Source organism: Lynx rufus, unplaced genomic scaffold (assembly GCF_022079265.1).
Source record: "Lynx rufus isolate CCGP_SWC_20201006 ecotype Redwood Valley unplaced genomic scaffold, mLynRuf1.p SCAF_18, whole genome shotgun sequence".
Lineage (NCBI taxonomy): Eukaryota > Metazoa > Chordata > Mammalia > Carnivora > Felidae > Lynx > Lynx rufus.
In genome coordinates, this window is record NW_025814832.1 from 37939190 (window position 1) to 37961634 (window position 22445).

General features: G+C 38.8%; 1 protein-coding gene across 8 annotated transcripts in view; it reads left to right on the top strand.

Annotated features, from left to right (window-relative positions):
• BPTF (bromodomain PHD finger transcription factor) overlaps window positions 1-22445 on the top strand; it is a 148881-nt gene that overhangs the window by 89629 nt on the left and 36807 nt on the right. For 5 of the 8 annotated variants that reach the window (XM_047081574.1, XM_047081580.1, XM_047081577.1 and 2 more), the window contains 11 exons: window positions 871-1000; window positions 1751-1889; window positions 5269-5448; window positions 6502-8812; window positions 13073-13197; window positions 14218-14346; window positions 16318-16468; window positions 16805-16847; window positions 18433-18679; window positions 19421-19572; window positions 20483-20591. In XM_047081574.1, coding sequence (XP_046937530.1) covers window positions 871-1000; window positions 1751-1889; window positions 5269-5448; window positions 6502-8812; window positions 13073-13197; window positions 14218-14346; window positions 16318-16468; window positions 16805-16847; window positions 18433-18679; window positions 19421-19572; window positions 20483-20591 — 3716 coding nt within the window. Of the gene's footprint in view, window positions 1-870; window positions 1001-1750; window positions 1890-5268; window positions 5449-6501; window positions 8813-13072; window positions 13198-14217; window positions 14347-16317; window positions 16469-16804; window positions 16929-18432; window positions 18680-19041; window positions 19204-19420; window positions 19573-20482; window positions 20592-22445 lie in introns of all 8 variants that reach the window. The other 3 variants (XM_047081573.1, XM_047081576.1, XM_047081575.1) reach the window with 1 other exon arrangement.

Consider the following 22445-nt stretch of genomic DNA (forward strand, 5'->3'; position numbering starts at 1 on the left):
CCACGAAACCATAAGATCATGACCTGAGCCAAAACTGTGAGTCAGACGTTCAACCGACTGAGCCACCCAGGCATCCCTCCAGTCTAATCATCTTAATGTAGAGCCTCACCACAGGCCTGCCTGTCTCCTTATTACTGGGTGCAATGATATTTCCTGGGTGGTACACGTTTCCCACCCTGGAAAAAGAGTGTGGCCTATGCCCTATTCAGTGACTGGTGGCCTCATCAATGTGGTCCTTCCTCCCTCTTACCCAAAAGCAGGAACCTTGTCAGCCCTTTTCTCTGTGGATGTAGAAAGCCTGAATTCTACATTAGTGTAAAGGCTTTAAACCCCCCAGTGCTAGATAGAATTAGAAATACTAGTTGGTAGGTTTTTGGATTTTTTGGTCTTTTTTGAGGGAAGGAAATAATGTATTCTTTAATAGGGAACTGGTTTAATTATAGTATGTCCACGCAGTGGTGTATATTATGTAATTCTTTAAGAATATCCATATCTTCTGGTATATGGAAAGATCTTCTAATGCAATTATTCATTGATTAAAAACTATGTAGTTGTGATTGTAATATATCCCTTTTGTGTAAATACATTGGTATATATATATGTATTAGTAGTTTCAGGAATAAGCCATAAGTGAGTGTATTTCTTATTGGAGGGCATATGGGAAGGATGGCATGGTTTTGCCTTTTTCTGCTGTTTCATTTTTCCTGTTACAGAATTGTTACTGATTTTTGTGAACTGGGGTTATCTGGGTTGTGGGATTATAGCTAACCATTCTTTGATTCTAACTTCCTGACTTGCAGTACTGTATTTTTATCTTTTTAATGTATGTTTCAAAGTTAAATGCAGTTCTTTCTATTCATATATTCTTAGGTTACACAGAATGACATCAATTGAAAGAGAAGAAAAGGAGAAAGTCAAGAAAAAAGAGAAAAAACAAGAAGAGGAAGAAACGATGCAACAAGCCACGTGGGTAAAATATACATTTCCAGTTAAACATCAGGTAATTTTTATTATAGTCTTTTAAAATAGTGTTAGCCATTTCTGAGGCTTGTATTCTGCAACTTTAGGTACTTAAATTTTGTTTTGCTTTTGGCGCAGTCTTTTATTTAATATTGTTGGAATGAAGTAAGTCTTTCTGGCGATTTCTATAAGCAGAGGTTTGTCTCGGTAGAGTGTAGGTGGGCTATTAGACTAATTGGTTGAAATTGTTCTAAAACTGTAAAACTTGTGTTACATTTTTCATATTAGAAAGGGGTCTCGTCAGCCCTGGCACAACGCAGGTTTGAATTGCATGGGTTCACTTACAAACAGGTTGTCTCGATAAATACAGTATAGTACCTGTAAGTGTATTTTTTGTTCCTTGTGATTTTCTTAATAACATTTTCTTCTCTCTAGCTTACTCTGTTGTAAAGAATGTAGTATATAGTACACGTAACATACAAAACATGTGCTAACTGACTGTGTTATTGGTAAGGCTTAGGTCAACGGTAGGTTATTGGTAGTTAGTTTTGAGGGAGTTGCAAGTTATACGTGGATTTTTGACTGCGTGGGGGGTCAGCAAACCCCCATGTTGTTCAGGGTTCAGCTGTCTTCAGTTTTTTCATGAATGTGTGATTCCTGTTGAAAATAAAATTGATTGGTAAACTTATTTGCCTGACTGTGGATCTTGTTTGGTAAAAATGTATAAAACCACATATGTTTTATAAGCATCCTCATTCTTGTTTAATCAGAGTGTTTTCATTCACACCAGGTTTGGAAACAAAAAGGAGAGGAATACAGAGTTACGGGATATGGTGGTTGGAGCTGGATTAGTAAAACTCATGTTTATAGGTTTGTTCCTAAATTGCCAGGCAATACTAATGTGAATTACAGAAAGTCATTAGAAGGAAGTAAGTAATTGAAGTTATTTTTCCTGTATTAATGTTTCTGATTTGTACTGTTTCTTACAAAATGAGGTTTACTGACCATATTTTAGATGAAAGTTTTCTCTGAAATTTTTAACAGAACATGGCAAAACTACCAGTGTAGTTGGTATAAATTCTAAAATATTTTAAACCTTTATAAAATATTTAAACCTTTATTTTCAGGATTGTGATACTTAGGGTTTCAGTTAAAGAAAGAGGCTAGAATAGGACTTGTTAAAAAAAAAAAAAAAGGAAAAAGGTCTCAGCCACCTAGTTGTTTTTCTGAAATCTTAAATTCAGTATTACTTGACTTCCTAAGGAGCTACATATCTGGTAACCTCAGCATTGTGGCACATAACAAAACCAAATAGCAAGTGGTGGAGAATTCAGTAACACTTCCACATAAACGAGGTATTAACTCAATTTGTGCTACTCGCTAACAATTTTATTAGTATTTAGAATCACAGAACTCTAGAGGGGAACTACCCTACTAAGAGACTATATGTATCTATATCTATAGACTATATATATCTATGTTTATAGATATATATAGATTATATATATCTATGTTTATAGATATATATAGATTATATATATCTATGTTTATGGATATATATAGATATATAATTTTTTTAATGTTTTATGTATTTTTGAGAGAGAGATCACGAGTGGAGGAAGGGCAGAGAGAGACGGGGGGACAGAGGATCCAAAGCAGGCTCCGCACTGACAGCAGAGAGCCCAATGCAGGGCTCAAACTCATAAACCATGAGATCATGACCTGAAGTCAGACGCTCAACCGAAGGAGCCACCCAGGTGCCCCAAGAGACCATATGTTTTGAAACTCACAGCACACGAGCAGATTATTTCACGGAGGTACTAAGTGACGTACAGTTCACACAGGGATAGAATCCTGGCTGGAATCCGTGTCTCCTGGCTTCCATTGTCCTTTTTGCACACTACATTGCAAGATCTCCTTTGTAATCTGAGCAATTTTCAAAAGTAGTTCTGCTTGCTGTGCAGTGTAATTTGCTAGTCTTTGGTGCAATGTGTTCTTTCCTAAAAAGCCTAGGTGATAGTAGGTACTTGGCAAATATTAAATTCTATTATGATCTGATCATATCCAAGCAAAATGTACATTTTGATAAATTCTGAAAGATGGTTACAATTTTTTTATTGCCATTTTGTTGCTCCAGCCGCCCATGTAGCACTTAGAATTATAGAGAGCTCTGTGTTTACTTATGTCTGACCTGGTTTGTCTGTGTAGTGAAATCCAGATTATCCATAAGCAAAATATTTAGGCTTTTGCAGATTTGTCTTGAATCCAGTTTCCTTAGCATATGGTTTCTATTGTGCAAATGGCGGGCCTTTATCCATTCAGGTACCAGGTTGGTCTTCTAGCATCTTCGGAGCCTTTCCTCTCAGGTGGTAGCACATTGTTGGTTTAGCTTAACTACAGAATGGGAATTACGGCGAAGGCATTAGTAACCACCAATTTATAATCTCAGAACTATTAGTCCCTATCATAATGGCTAATCTAGTCTGATCATATGATAGAGGCACAGATGTGTTAGAAAGAACAGAGAGAAACACAGTTCAGGGAACACTTGACAGCATCAGAAGACTATAGAGTGTTTGACTTGCTTGACTGCTGTGTCCCTTATCTCTAACCTCCATTCTAACTCAGACTGTATACCTTTGATTTGCACATTAATTTATAAGTGTCAATACAGGTATTAATGTGCAAGGGTTAATAACGGATATGAATTAATCGTTTTTTTTTTAATTTATTTTTATATTTTTATATTTGTTTATTTTTGAGAGAGCACGTGTGTGCAGGTGGGGGAGGGGCAGAGAGAGACTCCCAGGCAGGCTCCACGCTGTCAGCATGGGGCTCCATCACACAACCGGGAGATCACGACCTGAGTCAATACCAAGAGTCAGACACTTAACGGACTGAGCCACCTGGGCTTCCTTTGTTAATAGTCTATCAAGGAGACCTTTCATGGAGAGGAAATCCCAAACGTTTTATAAATCATCCATTTAAGTGTCCAGGATCTTAAAGCTTATAAATGGGGTACTACTGACATATAAAGCTCTTTGTGAGCAACTTGAAATCATTGAAAAAGTATTGCCCAGTTATTCTGAAATAACTACAGAAGCATTGAAGAAAGAGAGTATCAGTTTAGTTTTTTGTCCTTTCGTTACCTGTGGGGTCTAGACACATCCTGTCACCGTTTTCTATGGTTCTTTTCTTCTCTCACCAGTATCCTGCTGTCTTGACAGATACTGGCTTTGTTTTTTGCACTCTTTCCCCTTTCAGGCAGATCTTTTTGGAAGGAGTCATTTTTATTTAAATAAAAAATAGGTTCACCGTGCTAAGTCCTTGGGATATTCGGGTTCAAGTGAAAAGAAAAGGTAGAAATGCCTCTAAGGCCTAAGAAAATTCATCTAGACAATAGTTCTATATCGTAGGCTTGATTTTTTTTTTTTTTTCCTTCTGGAAAGTTGAAGCTACACAAAAGTAAAAGAGAATAATGAACTCCCATGTAATCATCATCAACTTCAACAGTTATCAAGTTCTGTCACTCTTCTTTCACTTGTCACTCCCTACTTTTTTCCTAGAGTTGTTTCCCTTGTACTTAAAGCAAATTCCAGAAATCATGTTCTTTTCCAGTACAGTATATCTCTCTAGTTAGAGTGGACGTTCATAACCATCATGCTATTATCCAGTCAGCAAACTGACACTATTTAACATATTCATCTTGAGATTCTCAGTTCCTACCCCAGGTACCCCAGTTGTGTCAGAGAGGCCATTTTACTCTTGGCAGTAAACCAGGTCCAAACAAGGCCAAACATTGCATTTAGTCATTTCCCTTAAGTCTCTTTTATTCTGTGATAAATGCTGTGATTCCTTACCTGGGGGAGGTGGGGGCCAGGGGAAGTATGTAAACAAACTTTTGTAATTTCATTGGATCTTGGATATCTTTGAAGTTTGTCCATGGAGTCTCGGTGAAAAATACTTAAGTATTTATCCTTCTAATATGATTCTTTAACACAAAATATGTTAGAAACACTGATATAGAATCTGTAAAGTCATCGAACAGGTTGAAATAGTCATCCTATGTGAAAGCTTCTTTCTGAAGCACATCTAAAATGCAGTCTTCTTTTAATGCTTTAGGTCAGCCAAGCACATTAGGGAAGTATATACTGTCTTCAGTGTTTGTGTGTGTGTGTGTTTTTTTAATTTAAAAAAGCAGTATAAATTGCTGAAAATACTTGATAATTTCCACTAAACTAGATTTATTACAGTAAATTGCTAATATTCAGAATACCTGTCATTATTATATACTTCATTCTTTTTCAGCCAAAAATAATGTGGATGAAAATATGGATGAATCAGATAGAAGAAAAAGTCCACGAAGTCCAAAAAAAATAAAAACAGAGCCTGATTCTGAGAAAGATGAGGTAAAAGATTCAGATGCTACAAAAGGAGCAGACCAAAGTGAAATGGATGTTTCCAGGATTGCTGAGAAGAAGGACCAAGGTAAGGAGAGTCCGGGGTGGAGGGCAGCCTGGGGATGCTAAGGTTGCACGGGATCTAGTTCGCACAGCAGGAGAGGTACTGCCTTGTCTTTCTCTGATGATCACAGCTTTATTGAAACATAATTCATATTCTAGATAATCTACCCATTTAAAGGGTACAATTTAGTGGTTTTTAGTATTTCACTGAGTTGTTCAACCATCATCACAGTGAATTTTAGAGCATTTTCGTCACCCCAAAAAGAAACCTCATACTCATTAGCAGTCAGTCTCCAGTCCTCCCTAACTCCCCTCACCAGCCTTAATGTACTTTCTGTCTCTGGATTTACCTGTTTTGGACATGACGAATAAATGGAATCATGTAATATGTGGTCCATTGTGACTGGCTTCTTTGACCTGGCATCATGTTTTCAAGGGTCATCCATGTTGTAGCAGGTGTCAGGATTTTGTCATTCCTTTTTATTTCTGCGTAGTATTCCATTTTGTGGATGGTGCCACATCTTGCTTATCCACTCATCGGTTGATGGCCATTGGGTTGTTTCTACTTCCTGGCTGTTATGAATATTGATATGAACATTCATGTTGGGTAAATACCCAGTAGTGGAATTACTGGGTCATTAAGCTAACTCTGTGTCCAACCTTCTGAGGAACTTACATTGCCTTTTGTGAAAAGCTATATTTTAAAAACTAGGTAAGATACTAGCCTTAAGATATTTTATGACTACAAAATATTTTATACAGAATCTGACATGAAGGTACTGGTGTATGGAGTAGCTGTCACAAGCTAAGTAGTTTTTCATTGTAACATTCTATTTTCAGATACTAAGAATCAGAATATTTAAATATTTACAATATGTGTGTGTTTTTTAACATTTTATAAAGTTTAGCCCTGTCCATTGACCTATCTTAATCCTATGTCAGGAGCTTTCAAATATATATTTATATTTAAGCCCTTGAGTGAAAATAAGAACCATTGGTAGTTTTTAAAATAAAAATATTATGAGTTCCACATTTGAGAGTAAAAAATTTCACTTACATAAATGTCTTTATTTCACAGATGTAAAAGAAGTTTTAGATTCTGACAATGATAAATCCTTTAAGGAAGAACCAATGGAAATAGATGATGATGTGAAAACAGAGCCACATATAAATTGTCAGGAAAGTTCTCAAGTAGATGTGGTCAATGTCAGTGAGGGTTTTCATCTAAGGACTAGTTATAAAAAGAAAATTAAATCATCCAAACTAGATGGACTTCTTGAAAGGAGAATTAAACAGTTTACACTGGAAGAAAAACAGCGCCTTGAAAAGATGAAGTTGGAGGGTGGAATTAAGGGTATCGGAAAGACCTCTACAAGTTCTCTGAAAAGTCTTTCTGAGTCTCCAGTAATAACTAAAGCAAAAGAAGGGTGTCAAAGTGACTTGCTTATTAAACAAGAACAAAGCCCTAATGCAAGTAATGATAAATCTGAAGATTTGATTCGGGGATGTTCACAGAGCGATTCCTCAATTCTTGGAATCAGTGATCCTGATCATACAACAAACAAACTTTATCCAAAAGATCAAATGTTAGATGACGTCTCCATTCAGAGTCCAGAGACAAACTGTCAGAAACAAAATTCTGTTGGAAATGACATAGATGAGAGTCTCTCTGAACCTACCAGTAAAGGCCAGGAACCTAGTAAGATTAAAACCAAAGGAAGTGATTTTCTCGTTGATGACTCCAAACTAGCCAGTACAGATGAAATTGGTACTTTGATCTATAAGAACAAAAAACCACTCATACAGGAGGATAATGACACCATTGTTTCTCCTTCCCAGAGCCCTTCACTTCCATCAGTACCTAAAAGTATCGATGATAGAGATATCCCATCTCTGTCAAAAGCAATGGACTTTGAAGGAAAACTGGGATGTGACTCTGAATATAATAGCACTTTGGAAAATAGTTCTGATACTATGTCTATTCAAGACAGCAGTGAAGAAGATATGATTGTTCAGAATAGCAGTGAAAGTATTTCTGAACAGTTCATAACTCAAGAACAAGGTATTGAAGGCTTGGAACCATTGAAACGTGAGTTTGTTTCAGATCAGTCCACTGGAAACTGTGACAAGAGACCACAGAGTAAGGTAACTGAAGCAAATGGTAAAAAAACAAGTCAAGAACAGAAATTAGAGGAGAGATCAGTTAAATGTATTGATCAAGTCAATCTAAAAAGTAGCACTGACAAAAAGAATAATGAAAATCGAGAGTCTGAAAAGAAAGGACAGAAAGCGAGTACCTTTCAAATAAATGGAAAAGATAATAAATCTAAAGTATATTTGAAAGGGGAATGCTTGAAAGAAATCTCTGAGAGTAAAGTAGTAAGTGGCGATGTTGAACCAAAGCTTAATAATATAAGTAAAATAATTCCTGAAAATGATATTAAGTCTTTGACCATTAAAGAATCTGCTGTAAAGCCATTCATGAATGGTGATGTCATCATGGAAGATTTTAATGAAAAAAACAACGTGGAAACAAAATCATGTTTACTGAGATCTTCTGATGCTGGAGGTGACTACCAGGATGGCCTAGAGACCCTGCCTTCAACCAAAGAGTCTGAGAGTATACATACTACCACACCTCCACTGTCTTGTCCAGAAAGCAGTTCAACAAATCAGGTAGAAGATATGGAAATTGAAACCTCAGAAGTTAAGAAAGTTACTCCCTCACCTGTTACTTCTGGAGAGGAATCTAACCTCAGTAATGATTTTGTTGATGAAAATGGGCTGCCTACCAGCAAAGATGAAAATGTCAACGGAGAGTCTAAGAGGAAAACAGTCATCACAGAAGTCACCACTATGACATCCACGGTGGCCACGGAATCAAAAACCGTAATCAAAGTAGCAAAAGGTGATAAGCAGACTGTGGTCTCTTCCACAGAAAACTGTGCCAAATCCACTGTCACGACCACCACTACAACGGTAACAAAGCTTTCCACACCCTCCACGGGCAGCAGCGTGGACATCATCTCTGTGAAGGAGCAAAGCAAAACTGTGGTCACCACAACAGTGACAGACTCACTGACCACTGCAGGAGGCACTCTGGTAACATCTATGACCGTGAGCAAAGAATATTCCACAAGGGACAAAGTGAAACTCATGAAGTTTTCAAGACCCAAGAAGACTCGTTCAGGTACTGCTCTGCCATCCTATAGAAAATTTATCACCAAGAGCAGCAAGAAGAGCATATTTGTGTTGCCTAATGATGACTTAAAAAAGTTGGCCAGAAAAGGAGGAATCCGAGAAGTCCCTTATTTTAATTACAATGCAAAACCTGCCTTGGATATATGGCCGTATCCTTCTCCTAGACCAACCTTTGGTATCACTTGGAGGTATGTACTTTAAAATGTATTTGGGGAAGGGAGAAAGTCTTAAAAGCAGTATCTAGTAAGCATATCTCTCTCTCTCTTTTTTTTTTTTTTTTTTTTTGGTAAAAAATGAGATATAATTGAGATAAGACAGGGAAGTGGAAATTTAATGGGCCAAGTTAGTAATGGAAATAAGATACAGAGAATCTTGAATTTCGCCAGCTGGGAGGTACCAAAGTTTACTTAGGGAAAAATGTTAAAAGACTGAAAAAAATATGTGGGAATTCTTTAAAATGAAATTCAGTTTTACTTTTCACAAGACGGAAGAAACAGGGAAAACGTAGTTGTTTTTGTGGTCTGACTTTCCAAGTTACTGCCATGTGTTTTCCTGGGGAATGAGAGAGTTACAGTATTGGATAATCAACTTTCTGGAGTTTGGTATTTTATTTCTATTAGGTAATTCATAAAAACATAAGATACAGGAGACATGCCTGTGAATCACACAAGGTCCATCATGATGTGGAAATCTTCCTAATGTAATTTATTTGCATGATAAGCATGTGTTTTTGGAGTTCTCTGTTATTTATGTGCGAAGAGGTGGTCCCAAGAGGGTCCTGAGGAACGAGTTTTTAAAACCCAGAAATAGTCTTAAATTGAGGTTTTCTGGGCATTAAGCTTTGGGGATGAGTCATAAGTACGTAGTGCTGTCAGTTGTAAGATCGTGTAGTTTTATATTGGAAAGGATCTTAGAAATTCTTATCTTTTATAGATGTGGAATAATTTGCCTCTGGCCACAGAGGGACAGAGTTAGGAATAGTGCCCGGTTTTCCTAAACCCCCAGTCCAGTACTTTATCTGCTATATCACATTTTCACATATCTGTCCTTGCTTTGTCCTTTTTCATGTCCTTGTCTTTTTACCTTTTCACCCTCACCACTGGAAAGGATGAAACATAAACACCGAAGACATAAGAGTTGTGTGGGGCATGCTCAGGAGTCAGGAACAGTCTTTGATTTCTGCTAGATTTTGATAGGAACCTAAAATTATTTCAGCAAGTGACTGAGCAGACTCCATTTCACGTTAGGCTTCATTTCTGTGTATCTGTGGTTCCACTTTCTTTAAGTTAAAATCATACCTGTATGTGTGTGTGTGTGTGTGTGTGTGTGTGTGTGTGTGTGTTTCTTTTATATTACAGCTGGCTAGTATGATCAAAGAAAACCAAAACCAAAACGAAGTGTAAATGAGTACTCTCGATAAAGAAATTAACTTATTAATATGACCAGTCATATTTGGTTTGACCAAGGTTTTTATAACTCATTTTTTGATTTGAATTAAAATATCACTCCATTACACATTCAATAGAGACAGCTGAAAAGTACAATTTCTCTGCAGGGCCTGCAATGAAGGATTTGCAGAATCCTGCAGGGAATCAAGGAACTCTTCATTACAGTTCATGGATTTATAGGATTACTCTGCACTTTTCTGCTTTCTTCATTGAGAGCGGTCCCAAAATGTATCCTTGACTGTCCTGCAGGTAACTTCTTTCCCACTGGAAAAGTTACTATGTACAAATACTTTAATTACAATGACCTGGCAGTTGTGGAGGCCGACCTTTCTGCTCTTTTCTTTTCTCAAGTGGAAGGTAGGCTCAACTGGGAAGTACTTTTCTCTGAACCAGTTCTGATCACGTGTTGCCCAGGGCCCTTTTCTGCACGGCTGGGTTTCAGGAGCCTTGTATTGTTATGTTTTAATATGCACTGTGGGCACCACTGGTATCTGTTTAGTTAATTTCTCATTTTTTAATGGAAGGAAATACCTTCCTGTACGTTTTAAACAGATATTGCCATCAGATACATGCTAACGTCTGAATTTGCTGAAGTTGAGAGAAACATAATCCCTTTTATCTAACAGAGGCATGGGTAAATATGTAAACTATTCTTGACTTTAGAATGCATTTTTAAAAAGTGTATTGCTGTAAAAATCATGCATGGGAAATGCATTTTTATACTCACACTTGAATCAATTATGTCTGATGCTTAGCGTAGAAGCTAAGAATGTCAGAGGTGCATGTTTGATCTTTATTAATTTAATGGTAAGGCTGAGCAGCAGTGAAAAGCGAAACTTGTCTTGTCAACTCATTAGGCCTCTTTTTTCTTCCACGCTGTCCATTCCCTTACTTCCTTTCTCCTGGGCCCTGATTCTGTGTTTCATTATCACTTTGAACCAGTAGTTGTCTCCCCAGCTCTGCCCCAGTGATCCTCCTAAAAGGCAGATCTACCCTGTGAATGTTCTGACTGAGCTGAGCAAGCCTTCAGCTGCGGGGCAGGTAGGGGACAGCCTTCGCCTGTGCACCCCCATCTGTGAGAAGCACTTGCCTCCATGACCCATCCTACACTGCAGACGCTTCCGAGGCCTTAATACGGATCGCCTTAAATGCTCTTCTCTTACCCTTCCACTTGGTGCGGCAGGTCTGGCTCTGCCTTCCTCTCCCATGCCAGCTTCATCTCTCGCCGCACCACCACCCCCCTGCCCTCCGGTCGTAGCACGCCAGATGTGGTTCCCGGAGGAAGCGTGTGCTGTTGCACACTTGCCTCCTGAGCGTACATATGTGTGTCCCTTGCCCTTGTGCAGCCACCCCCCCATCTTTGTCCTTTGAGACTCCAGCAAAGCTCTGATTCCCATCCCTGAGCCGAGTCAGGTGCCCCTCGTGCTTTCCTCTGTCACAGCTCCTGAGGATACAGGAGCAGATCATAATTCACATCCCTGTCTCCAGCTCCTTTCAGTTAGTCTAAAGCACATGGAAGGCACGCAAGTATTCTTCCAAGGAATGCACGAATGAACAGGCTTCAGGTGTGTTCCTCACCTGGCAGTGTTTCCCTTGTGAAATAGAGACGCACTGAAGTTGCTGTTTGGCCGTAGAGAGTGATCTGAGGAAGAAGAGAGAATGAGAAACATTTCTCTTTCCAAGTACATCCCCATTTGGTGTCCAGGGTTCCCTAGGCATTTCTGTAGGGTGTGGTCTGAAAGTGACATGTACTTCCCCCCCTCCCATGATACCCCTGCAGCGGTTAGCGTTCGCCCTCCCATTCGAGCATTGTTCTGTCCAGGTCACAGGATTCACAGGGCGGCAGCACAGCAAAGGAGGTACTGGTGTCCCAGGTGGAGATGGGAATGTAAGAAGCTGCAGCAAGTTTTTGGCTAGAGCGGTCCCCTTCCCACACTGTTCATTTCCCCAGCTTCATGTTTAGAATAGAAAGCATTGCCTCTTAAATACAAATTGTCTAAGGTCTACCTTATTCTACCTCTCTTAGAGGAGGGAATTATTTTAGTTTTATAGGTTTTCTGTACACCACAACCAGTTTATTTATTTATGCATGTGGATAGGTCAACGGAGTGTTTAATTACTCAAAGACCACTAATAGAGAATTGAGACCCAAGGGCTTTTTAAAAATATTTTACGGTCAGTTCCATTTTGGGACAAAATATTCATTGCCGTTGTAAATTCGTTTTGAAATGTATCTTTAGTATTATTTTCAAAGGAATATCTAAAATGTTCAATAACTTCGCACACAGTGCTTAGTAAAAACCTGCACACAGATTCCTTTGTCTCCTGATCAATAACTAATATAGCATTACCCTTTTTTATTATTCGTTGTGTTGTAGAACTCTAAAGCTACTAATGTGGTTCAAGTGTTACTAGTATTGACAGGTATTCATCATCCAGTAGTTCATGTTTTCCAGAACCACCATTTGGATACAGAATTTCTGTTCGTATGGAAAGGTCTTACTGGGTTTGTGGGGGGTCTTTTCGTTTTGGGTTTTGAGAAAATTTAAACAGTTTCAGTTTGTTTCAGCACAAATCAATTAGTTAAGATTTTATCCTTCGAAACTCTTACCACATTTAGTAACACAATTACGTCTCTGTATTTTGTTCTCCTTTGTAATTTCTCTAGCACATATTTTGGAATTAGGCTAAACGTTATAAAATCTTCATAAATTCTTGCCGTATCAGTCTTACAATGAAACATGCTCATTTTACAAATTTATATGGCGTTTGAAGTGACATACAGACCCCTTTTAAGTTGTTAGATGCATGGTATGCCTAGGAATAAGAAAGTTATTTTATTAAGGGACATGTAATAGCCAAAGTGCTTACAAAATTGTATTATAACTATTAATAATGAGAACTAGAAATAGTCCTGCAGTTTAATAATAGAGCGTGTGTGTGTGTGCGCACGCGTGCGTGCACAATACATATGTCGTTTTTCTTGGGTTTTTCTTTCAGGTATAGACTTCAGACTGTAAAGTCCTTAGCTGGAGTGAGCCTTATGTTACGGTTACTGTGGGCAAGCCTGAGATGGGATGACATGGCAGCCAAGGCTCCTCCAGGAGGAGGGACCACACGGACAGGTAAGGGCTTTTCCTTTTCTAGTCTAAGTTGAAAAGAGAAAAATCACTTGACAGTTCACTTAATTTTAAGCATTTTTGTTATTTATTAAAATATAATGCTTGGGAGGCACCTGGGTATTTCAGTCAGTTAAGCGTCCGACTCTTGATTTCGGCTCAGGTCATGATCTCACAGTTCATGAGTTCGAGCCCTGCGTCTGGCTGAGCTGACACTGTGGAGCCTGCTTGGGATTCTCTCTCTCTCTCTCTCTCTCTCTCTCTCTCTCTCTCTCTCTGCCCCTCCCCAGCTCGCGCCCATGTGTGCTTCACCGCCATCAAAAAAAAAACAATATAGGGCGCCTGGGTGGCTCAGTCGGTTAAGTGTCCGACTTCGGCTCAGGTCATGATCTCGCAGTTCGTGAGTTTAAGCCCCGCGTCGGGCTCTGTGCTGACTGCTCAGAGCATGGAGCCTGTTTCAGATTCTGTGTCTCCCTGTCTCTCTGACCCTCCCCCGTTCATGCTCTGTCTCTCTCTGTCTCAAAAATAAATAAACGTTAAAAAAAAAAATTAAAAAAAAACACCCAATATATATATATGGCTTGTGTTTTTAAAATACAGCTTCGCTAAAGTTTGGTAGCACATGCTGTGAGATACTGGGGGCTAGGAAAGGGGGGTTAAATTATAAGGTGAGGCACTTACATGTGAATCAGTCTGAATTTTTAAAAGATCTTATTACAGAGAACAAATCAGTTAAACTGGGACATCCGGAACCCTATGCTTGCTGCTTCTCTCTTCTCTTATTTATTTTGACTGTTTGCCACCGGAAACCAAGCTGCCCCCAAACAGCTCAGTTTAGAAGTTTTCAGTGAGCAAGAAACTCAGTATTGTTGCAGTCCAGCAATGATCCTGAAGTCATTAATTAATCAAATGTTTTCAAAAGTTTATTCCATGTGTGTCTCCTTCTTAAAGCACCAGATGTTGTACTTTTCTAGTCTCTGACTATTTTAGGTGGTTATTAATACTATGTGAATTAAATCACCATAGAAACCTCTGAAACTGAAATCACAACGACAGAGATAATTAAGAGGCGAGATGTTGGTCCTTATGGCATTCGATCTGAATATTGTATCCGGAAAATCATTTGCCCCATTGGAGTTCCAGAAGCACCAAAAGGTAAGGAATAGAAAAAACTCTGTTCTTTGTTACTGACCTGTTGGCCACATCTTTTATGAATTAAAATTGGATTAAAATTGTTTCCTTATCTCTTCATTCAACTTCTGAAGAAGATATCTTTTGATACTCAATAAAGTTAACAAGATTCCACTAGACACACAGTGATACCTACAGGCATCGCGCCGAACACAGGGAGGGGTACAGAGAGCTGTAATAATAACTTCTCATAATCAGGCTGTGGAACAGTGATTGACACCAGACCATCGGCTCCAAGAGGGCGGCCACCAAGTCCGTCTGGTTTGTTGTAATCCTGACACCTGCTGCAGAATCAGACGCAGGAGTGGTCACTGAACGTTTGTTGGCTCAAGAGTTAAAGCTGTTTTGAAATAACGTCAGGGGGAAGAAATGATCTAAGAGGCACAAAGAGTGATTCAGGAAACATTTAGGGAGCACCTAGACAGCGAAGACATGGAAGAACTGGATGTGGCCCCTATTCTCAAAGAAGCAGAGAAAACGTTACAGTGTTGTTATAATGCTACCACACGAGCATCCAAACTGTTGCGCTAGAAAGAGTTCAGTCAGGTGACCAGATTCGAGAGCTATAAATAGATTAAAATCAGTGTTATTTTAGAAGTCCAGTAAAACCATTCAGGAAAAAAATCTGTTACAAAATGGGCAAAAAGAGAATGCTGTCCTTAGATATAAACATACTATTTAATAGAAGTTAACTGTCCCAAAATGTATAAGTTTAAATTTTGAAATTTGATTGAATTAATTCAAAAGTTTATCCTGGAGAATAAATGAGAGTAGATTTTTTTAAAAAAAAAATTTTTTTTTCAACGTTTATTTATTTTTGGGGCAGAGAGAGACAGAGCATGAACGGGCGAGGGGCAGAGCGAGAGGGAGACACAGAATCAGAAACAGGCTCCAGGCTCTGAGCCATCAGCCCAGAGCCCGACGCGGGGCTCGAACTCACGGACCGTGAGATCGCGACCTGGCTGAAGTCGGACGCTTAACCGACTGCGCCACCCAGGCGCCCCGAGAGTAGATTTTTTGAAAAGAACTTCAATAAGGGGTACCTGTCCTAGTAGAATGATGAAATAAATAGTAATGTAATTAAAACAGTGCTGTCCTGGAACAGAAGTAGCTCAGTCGATAGGCAGAGAGAAACAGATGGAAGAGGCAAGTTTCTGACCAGTCTTTAGTCCTGACCCCAGAGCCTTCAATTCAAACCACTGCAGTCTCCTCGAGTCACTTTTCTTTGCTCTTATCACTTTGGATAACCTAGGTCCTTCTGCTATTTCAGCTGCTTCCCTGCTCCCTGAACAAATGGGAAGGTTCAATGCTCGCCTCTCCCTGCTTTTTCTTTTTAAAATCTTACATTAGGAGATTTTACCTATAGTTAGTAGTTTCTGATCCCTTCTTTACACGGGCAACTTTCAAATTCCCCTTCTCAGTGCTGTGATGGGGAGATACACATTGCCAGAGCTGTATGTACATGGCAAGGACACTCAGCCCAACTAGGTGCAAGGAACACGGTAGGCTTCTTGAAGAATGTTGTATCCACGGTGGGGTCTGCGGGATGAACAGGCATTAGTCATGTGAGGGGGAGCGAAGCCAGGAGGAATGTTATGGGCAGATGTAACAGGTTCTTAGGCCTTTTATATCAGGAGCGAGCAGACCTGGCCCATGAGCCTTGACCCGTCACCTGCTTTTGTTAATAAAGTTTGATTGGACCGCAGCCATATGTACTCACTTATGTATGGTCTCTGGCTCGTTTCATGAAAACAAAGGCACAGTTGAATAGTTGTTACAGACACCATCTGGCCCACACAATATAAAGTATTTACCATCTGGCTCTTTAAGAAAAAGTTGGCCAACTCTTGTTTTTCATGATATAAGAGGAGATGTCAGAAGTACTGCAATTTTAGAAGCTATATGGCTTAAAATACTCTGATTTCTTTTCCAAAGAAACACCTACACCTCAGAGAAAAGGCCTTCGATCGAGTGCATTGCGGCCAAAGAGACCAGAAACGCCAAAGCAAACTGGCCCTGTTATTATCGAAACTTGGGTAGCCGAGGAAGAGTTGGAATTATGGGAGATCAGAGCATTTGCTGAAAGGTAAGGAAATGGTTAACATGTGCTCAGATACTCGAAGCTTTTATCACTTCAGAACTGAAGAATTGCCACCTTAAAAGTTTATTCAGTATGTCCTAGTTAATTTTACTTCGCCTTTGGATTTTAAGTGCTAGCTATATATTATTTAAAGTCCTATTTCTAATTTTAATGTGTTGTATCCACTTGTCAGTTTCTAATTACCTTTTAATGTTCATTTTTGAAATGGAAATAATTTCACATCTTTTTAGAACATGAGAGTCAACCAGATGTCACTTAATATTTGATGCCGAATGCCTCATAGTGTAGTTTCTGATAAAATTTCTCCTTTGTTTCCTGCAGAGTGGAGAAAGAGAAGGCACAAGCAGTTGAGCAACAGGCTAAGGTTAGTGAACAGAAGAAGGCAGAGGACTTCAAGGCCCAAATGGAGGCTCACCTCAAACAGCAGCGCTTGGCTGCCCGGCAGGTGGGGGAGTTGGTACTAGTCCCACCTGGCAGCGAGTTGACATTTTTAGCCAAATCCATGCACACCAAAAGCACAGTGTTGATATATTCGTGTGGTTTGACTTATTATCTAAAATTCAATGCGTAATTTTTTGTTGTTACTAAAGTATAGTTGACACACAGTGTCACATGAGTTTGAGGGTAATTTTGAAATACGTTTTCCTGCAGAGTTCCAATCTGTAAAATCTCTGTAGTCTATGAAAAAGCAAATTCTACTAAAACTCTGTAAGAGTTTGGTGTGATTTTTAAAAATGTATTTAAAATACTCATTTACAAATGCAGTCAACGTTTCCAATTTTGAAGGCATATCCTCAGCACCCTCAGGAAATAACTACCTAATATGTGTTCAGTTTCCTTGTCTCTTTTTTTTTTTTTTAACTGATTGAATCAGATGACATTTCTAAATATACAAAACTAAACTTTTCTTCTGAGGAATGAGAAACTGTGTGAAATACCTCACATTCTGTTCACGCGCATAGGATGTTTACAAAAGCTCTCCTGTCGAGACTGGCTGTGATGTCGCCGGGGAGCAGTTTGCAGTGGCAGGAGATAGTTCAGCATTGCCATATTATCTTAGTACACCTCTCACCTCCAGCAGTAGCTAGCTCTGCCCAGGCCAGAGTCTTTCTGAGTCTCAGTTTCCTCATCTTTAAGTTATAATACCAGCAACTCTGTTGGGTCAGTCTGAGCATTAAAGAAGATAATTATGACAAAGCGTTTGCCATCAGGTTTGAAATCATTGGCACCTATGTGTTTTTTTTTTTTTACATGTGGAAGCTTACATTGTCATGTTGGTAAGGTCAGGAAATGTTAGCAATCTATGATGGAAGGTGTACAAATTGGCTTTAATAACCCTCTATTGTAATCAGGCTATACTTCCCTGCGTAAAATAGTCTAAAATATTTTTTCTGTAAAAAAAAATGTTTAAACTGAGTAATATAAGAAGTTTAGAAAAGATGTTTTCTTATAATTTTCAACTTGCTTGCCTGTTTGTCAACTTGGATAGTGATTATTTAAATACTGACCTGTGTTTTATAATTGGATAAATTAACACTACAGTAAACCAGAAACGTTGTACAGTTCCCATCATTTGCTGTGTGCTCTAAATCGCACCGCTGAGCCGCAAGGTGTTCCTGTCTTCAATAAGATGACCCGTGTCTCTTTTATTTGCCATCAGAAAGGTTGGACGTTTGTATAGGCTGGAAAAATTTGATTGTTCTTCATTTTTGAATGAAAGACTTACTACTTTCAATAAAATAGGTGGTTTAGAGTCATAAAAATATTGGCCTGCGTCAAGAAATTAAATGGAAGGGCAAATTTAAATACATAGGTTCAGAAATAAAATATTTGAGAAATTTGGTGCAGTTTCTTAGATTTGGAGAAATGGTGGGTGGACTTCTTGCAGAATGGTATTGTTTTTATTTGGAACTGTTTCGGTTCATGTTTTCTCTCCCTGACTTTTCTAGAAACGATTGGAACAGCAGAAGCCTACAGCAATTGCAGCTTCCACCACTTCCCCAACGAACAGTACGACTAGTACCATCTCCCCAGCGCCGAAAGTGATGGTGGCCCCCATAAGTGGCTCCGTTACAACCGGAACTAAAATGGTACTAACTACCAAAGTTGGATCTCCAGCGACAGTGACATTCCAGCAAAACAAGAACTTCCATCAGACCTTCGCTACGTGGGTTAAGCAAGGCCAGTCAAACTCAGGTACACGACCGTTCTTAAAGAAAAGATTGCTTTCATTCAGGAAAAAGAAATTTCGATCGTTTACCGACTGAGATGAAACATTTCTTTAGAGAATTGTTTTCTTCCTGCAGCTGATTGAGCAATCAAGCTGCCACAGTTGGTTTGTTACAGATAATATTCATGATATGACATGAGCGAAACTCCTCTCTTCCATTATTTCCCTCTCAACATTTACATAGTTCACTTACTTTGAGTGGAGAGGAATGTTTTTCTTAAAAAGACAAGAATGAGCCACATTTCATGCCTTGGTGCCCTTCCTAGAAGTCACTACGTTGCTGGTTATTTTAAATCTAAAGCTTATTAAATGTCTTATACCCCATTAGCCACCAGCACAGCTGCCACATCTGCTACAACCATTGCCAGCACAGGTCAGACGTTCCAAATTACAGGCAATCCAGTCACTATGGCAGGAAAAGTAATTACCAAACTGCCACTTCCTGCAAACAGCAAGATTGTCGCTGTAAATGTGCCAGCAACACAAGGAGGTAAGGGAAATGTGAAGAGTTTTAATTCACATTTGCCAGATCATACTGTTGCCATTATTTTTCATTTCCTTTTCACTGATTTCAGTCCTTGGACCTCACATTCTATGTAGCCCACTATAAAACCCTGCCACACGTAGTTTCTCCTCAGAAACCCAGTGACACCTGATGCTTGTTATGAAAGGGGCAGTTGCTAATGACTTCTTCATCTTTTTTTAAGGCGTTGTTCAAGTACAGCAGAAAGTCCTGGGTATCATTCCATCAAGTACAGGTACAAGTCAGCAGACCTTTACTTCATTCCAGCCCAGGACAGCAACAGTCACAATTAGGCCCAATACCTCAGGCTCTGGAGCAACCACAAGCACTTCACAAGTAAGAATTCTTTACAGACTTCTTTTGTTTTAAAGCGTTAACCACATCAAGTTGAAGTTTTTAGAATGGCCCCTTCCAGGATTAATTTAGCTCCTCATCTTCCTTTACCTTTTACTCATCTATGCCAAGGTACTGACTTTTTAAAAAATCTGTTATATATCTAAGCATAAATGATATATGAAATGTTCATTTTCAGCATAATAGCATATTAGTTTAGGAATCAGAAGAAATGCTTTCTAGGATTCTGTAGAGGAAATTCCTTCATATAAAACAGCAGACAGCATTGGAGCCCCGAGGGAAACTTGGTATGCAACTGAGAAGTGGAATGAAAAATAGAATCCGTGGCATTAGAGCTCGTTGGTTATCAGCCGACATGCACACGTATTAGATACATCATTTCCTTGGCTCTGGTATCATGGAAAAGGTTTCAAGTTTTGCAGACTTGAAAATGTTCTGGACGTAACTGTAAAACTGAAAACAATATGCTCTGTAGTCTCTCCTCTAAAACTGTGAAAGGACATTTGGTTTCCGATCTCGTATGCTGTGGGTGACAGATATGTGTTGGACCTCAGGGAGAACACGACCCAACATTTTTCTCTGAACAACTACGGTGATTATAGGACAGAGCTTCACTGAGCCTTGTGCCTTCCTTCTGGTCTGTAGGCCAGATATCACTTGATATCAGTGACAAAGAATTTGTATGATCTCATTTGGATTAAATTTTCTTCCCTCAGAATTCCATCGTTATTCTGATGCTTAATATAATTTAAAATGTAATGCCCAAGAGCCTTTGTCATTTCTGTAGATGTAATTATCAACATAGGATGTTTAAAGACTGTGTTCTAAGTCCATCGTGCTTTTTTAGTCTTTTAAAAGCATTTTAATTCATTCTCCTTTGTGTCATTTATAGGTAATCACAGGGCCTCAGATCCGCCCTGGTATGACGGTGATTAGAACACCACTCCAACAGTCAACACTAGGAAAGGCAATTATTCGAACACCCGTGATGGTACAGCCAGGTATTCGTCCCTCCAGCATTTTCATTTTACATCTAAACATCCAGTCTGGGAAATCTATAATACTCTGTATTGGCTACTTTACATACTAGAAAATACTAATTTGGATGAAAACTTCAGGCTGTAATCATATAGTGGTTACTACTCTGCATTGTGAATGAGTATTCAAAGCATACTAAATTTCTAATCCATTGTGGAATACATTCATAGATGTTATTTCATCTCTGGCTGTGCCGATGAGAGAAAATAGATCCAAGTTTGCTTAACAAAAATGTTTTAAAAACCTCTAGTAGATGGAATATATACTAATTCAAGTCATTGGAATAAAGAAAATGAGGAAAGACAACAGTCTGTTTGGCAAAAGACGGAGATAAAATCAAGGAAACAGCTAAGAAGCATTTAAATGGAAAGCATAAAAAAAAGATTACGGAGACAGTGTCAGCCTTTCGTTAATGTGAATAAGTTAAAGCTGCCATATTGAAAGCTGAACGCTGAAAGATTGAACAGAAAATCCCAGCTGTACATTTATGAGAAACATACCTAAAGTTGAATTACTACAAAAGGTAGACAATAATAAGATGGGCAAAGACCAAAAAAAGAAAGAAAGAAAGGGGGATGAGGTTTGGGGGCGGAAGATAAGGATTACCCTACTAATATTGAGCAGAGTAGAAGTCTGTGATTTTCACATTGTCTTAAAGATAAAAACTTGCAACGAAGGTGTAATTTGGGAACTTTAAGAACCAAATAAGATCACATTGGAGTGTATAAAGCAAAAACTATTTGATATGAAGGAGGGATTAGCAGGAGCGTTGTAGACGAGAAACAGGCTGCGTGTCAACTGTTCAACCTTCAGGAATGCACATTGGTTTTAAATATTTATGGGCTGTTTGTACCAAAATGGTCACATAATGAGTCATAGTAAAACCTGATGAATTCTTTCCAAACAGTAGAAGGTGTATAGGCCACATTCTTCAAAGTAAAGCAAGAAGTTAATAACTTATTCTACTAATTTTTACTTGCTTGGAAATTTAAAAACGGGTGTTTTTATAAGTAACTTTTAGGTGAAGGAAACATCAAATGTATAGTTTCAAGCACATTAAGTAGCCCCTAAGTCATGCTGCCAAAGCTAAACTCAGAGGCAAATTTATTCAATAAATACTTGAGCACCTACCCTAGGCAATTAAAATACATTGGAGGACAAAACAGACCAAAACCCATATTCTTAAGTCTTTAAAAAAAAATTTTTTTTAACGTTTATTCATTTTTGAGAGCGAGAGAGCGCGCATGTGTGAGCAGGGGAGGGGGCAGAGAGAGGAAGACACAGAATCCAAATCCAAAAGCAAGCTCCAGGCTCTGAGCTGTTAGCACAGAGCCCGACGCAGGGCTCGAACTCACAAACTGCAAGATCGTGACCTGAGTTGAAGTTGGACACTTAACCGACTGAGCCACCCCAGTATATGCTTAAGTCTTAATCAGCATTTAGAAAAATATATAAAACAAGTCTTGAAAGAAAACAGGAGGAAGTAAAATAAAATACAAGTAATAATTAGGAAACAGAAAAGGGCAAGGTGCCTGGCTGGCTCATTTGGTAGAGCATGCGACTCTTGACCTGGGGTTTGTGAGTTCAAGTCCCACTTTGGGTGTAGAGATTAATAAAATCTTTAAAGAAAGAAGAAGAAAAGAAAATGGAAAAGGGCACATGTTATTAAAATAAACCATTCTTTTGCAAGTCTAATCTTGAGAAAGGGGAACAAAATGCTGGTTTTACAGAATTAGGAATGAGAAAAAGTGCTATAAAAATAGAATGAACTTTTTTTAATCAAGTAGAATTATCCTTCTAATAAGACTTTGGAGAGG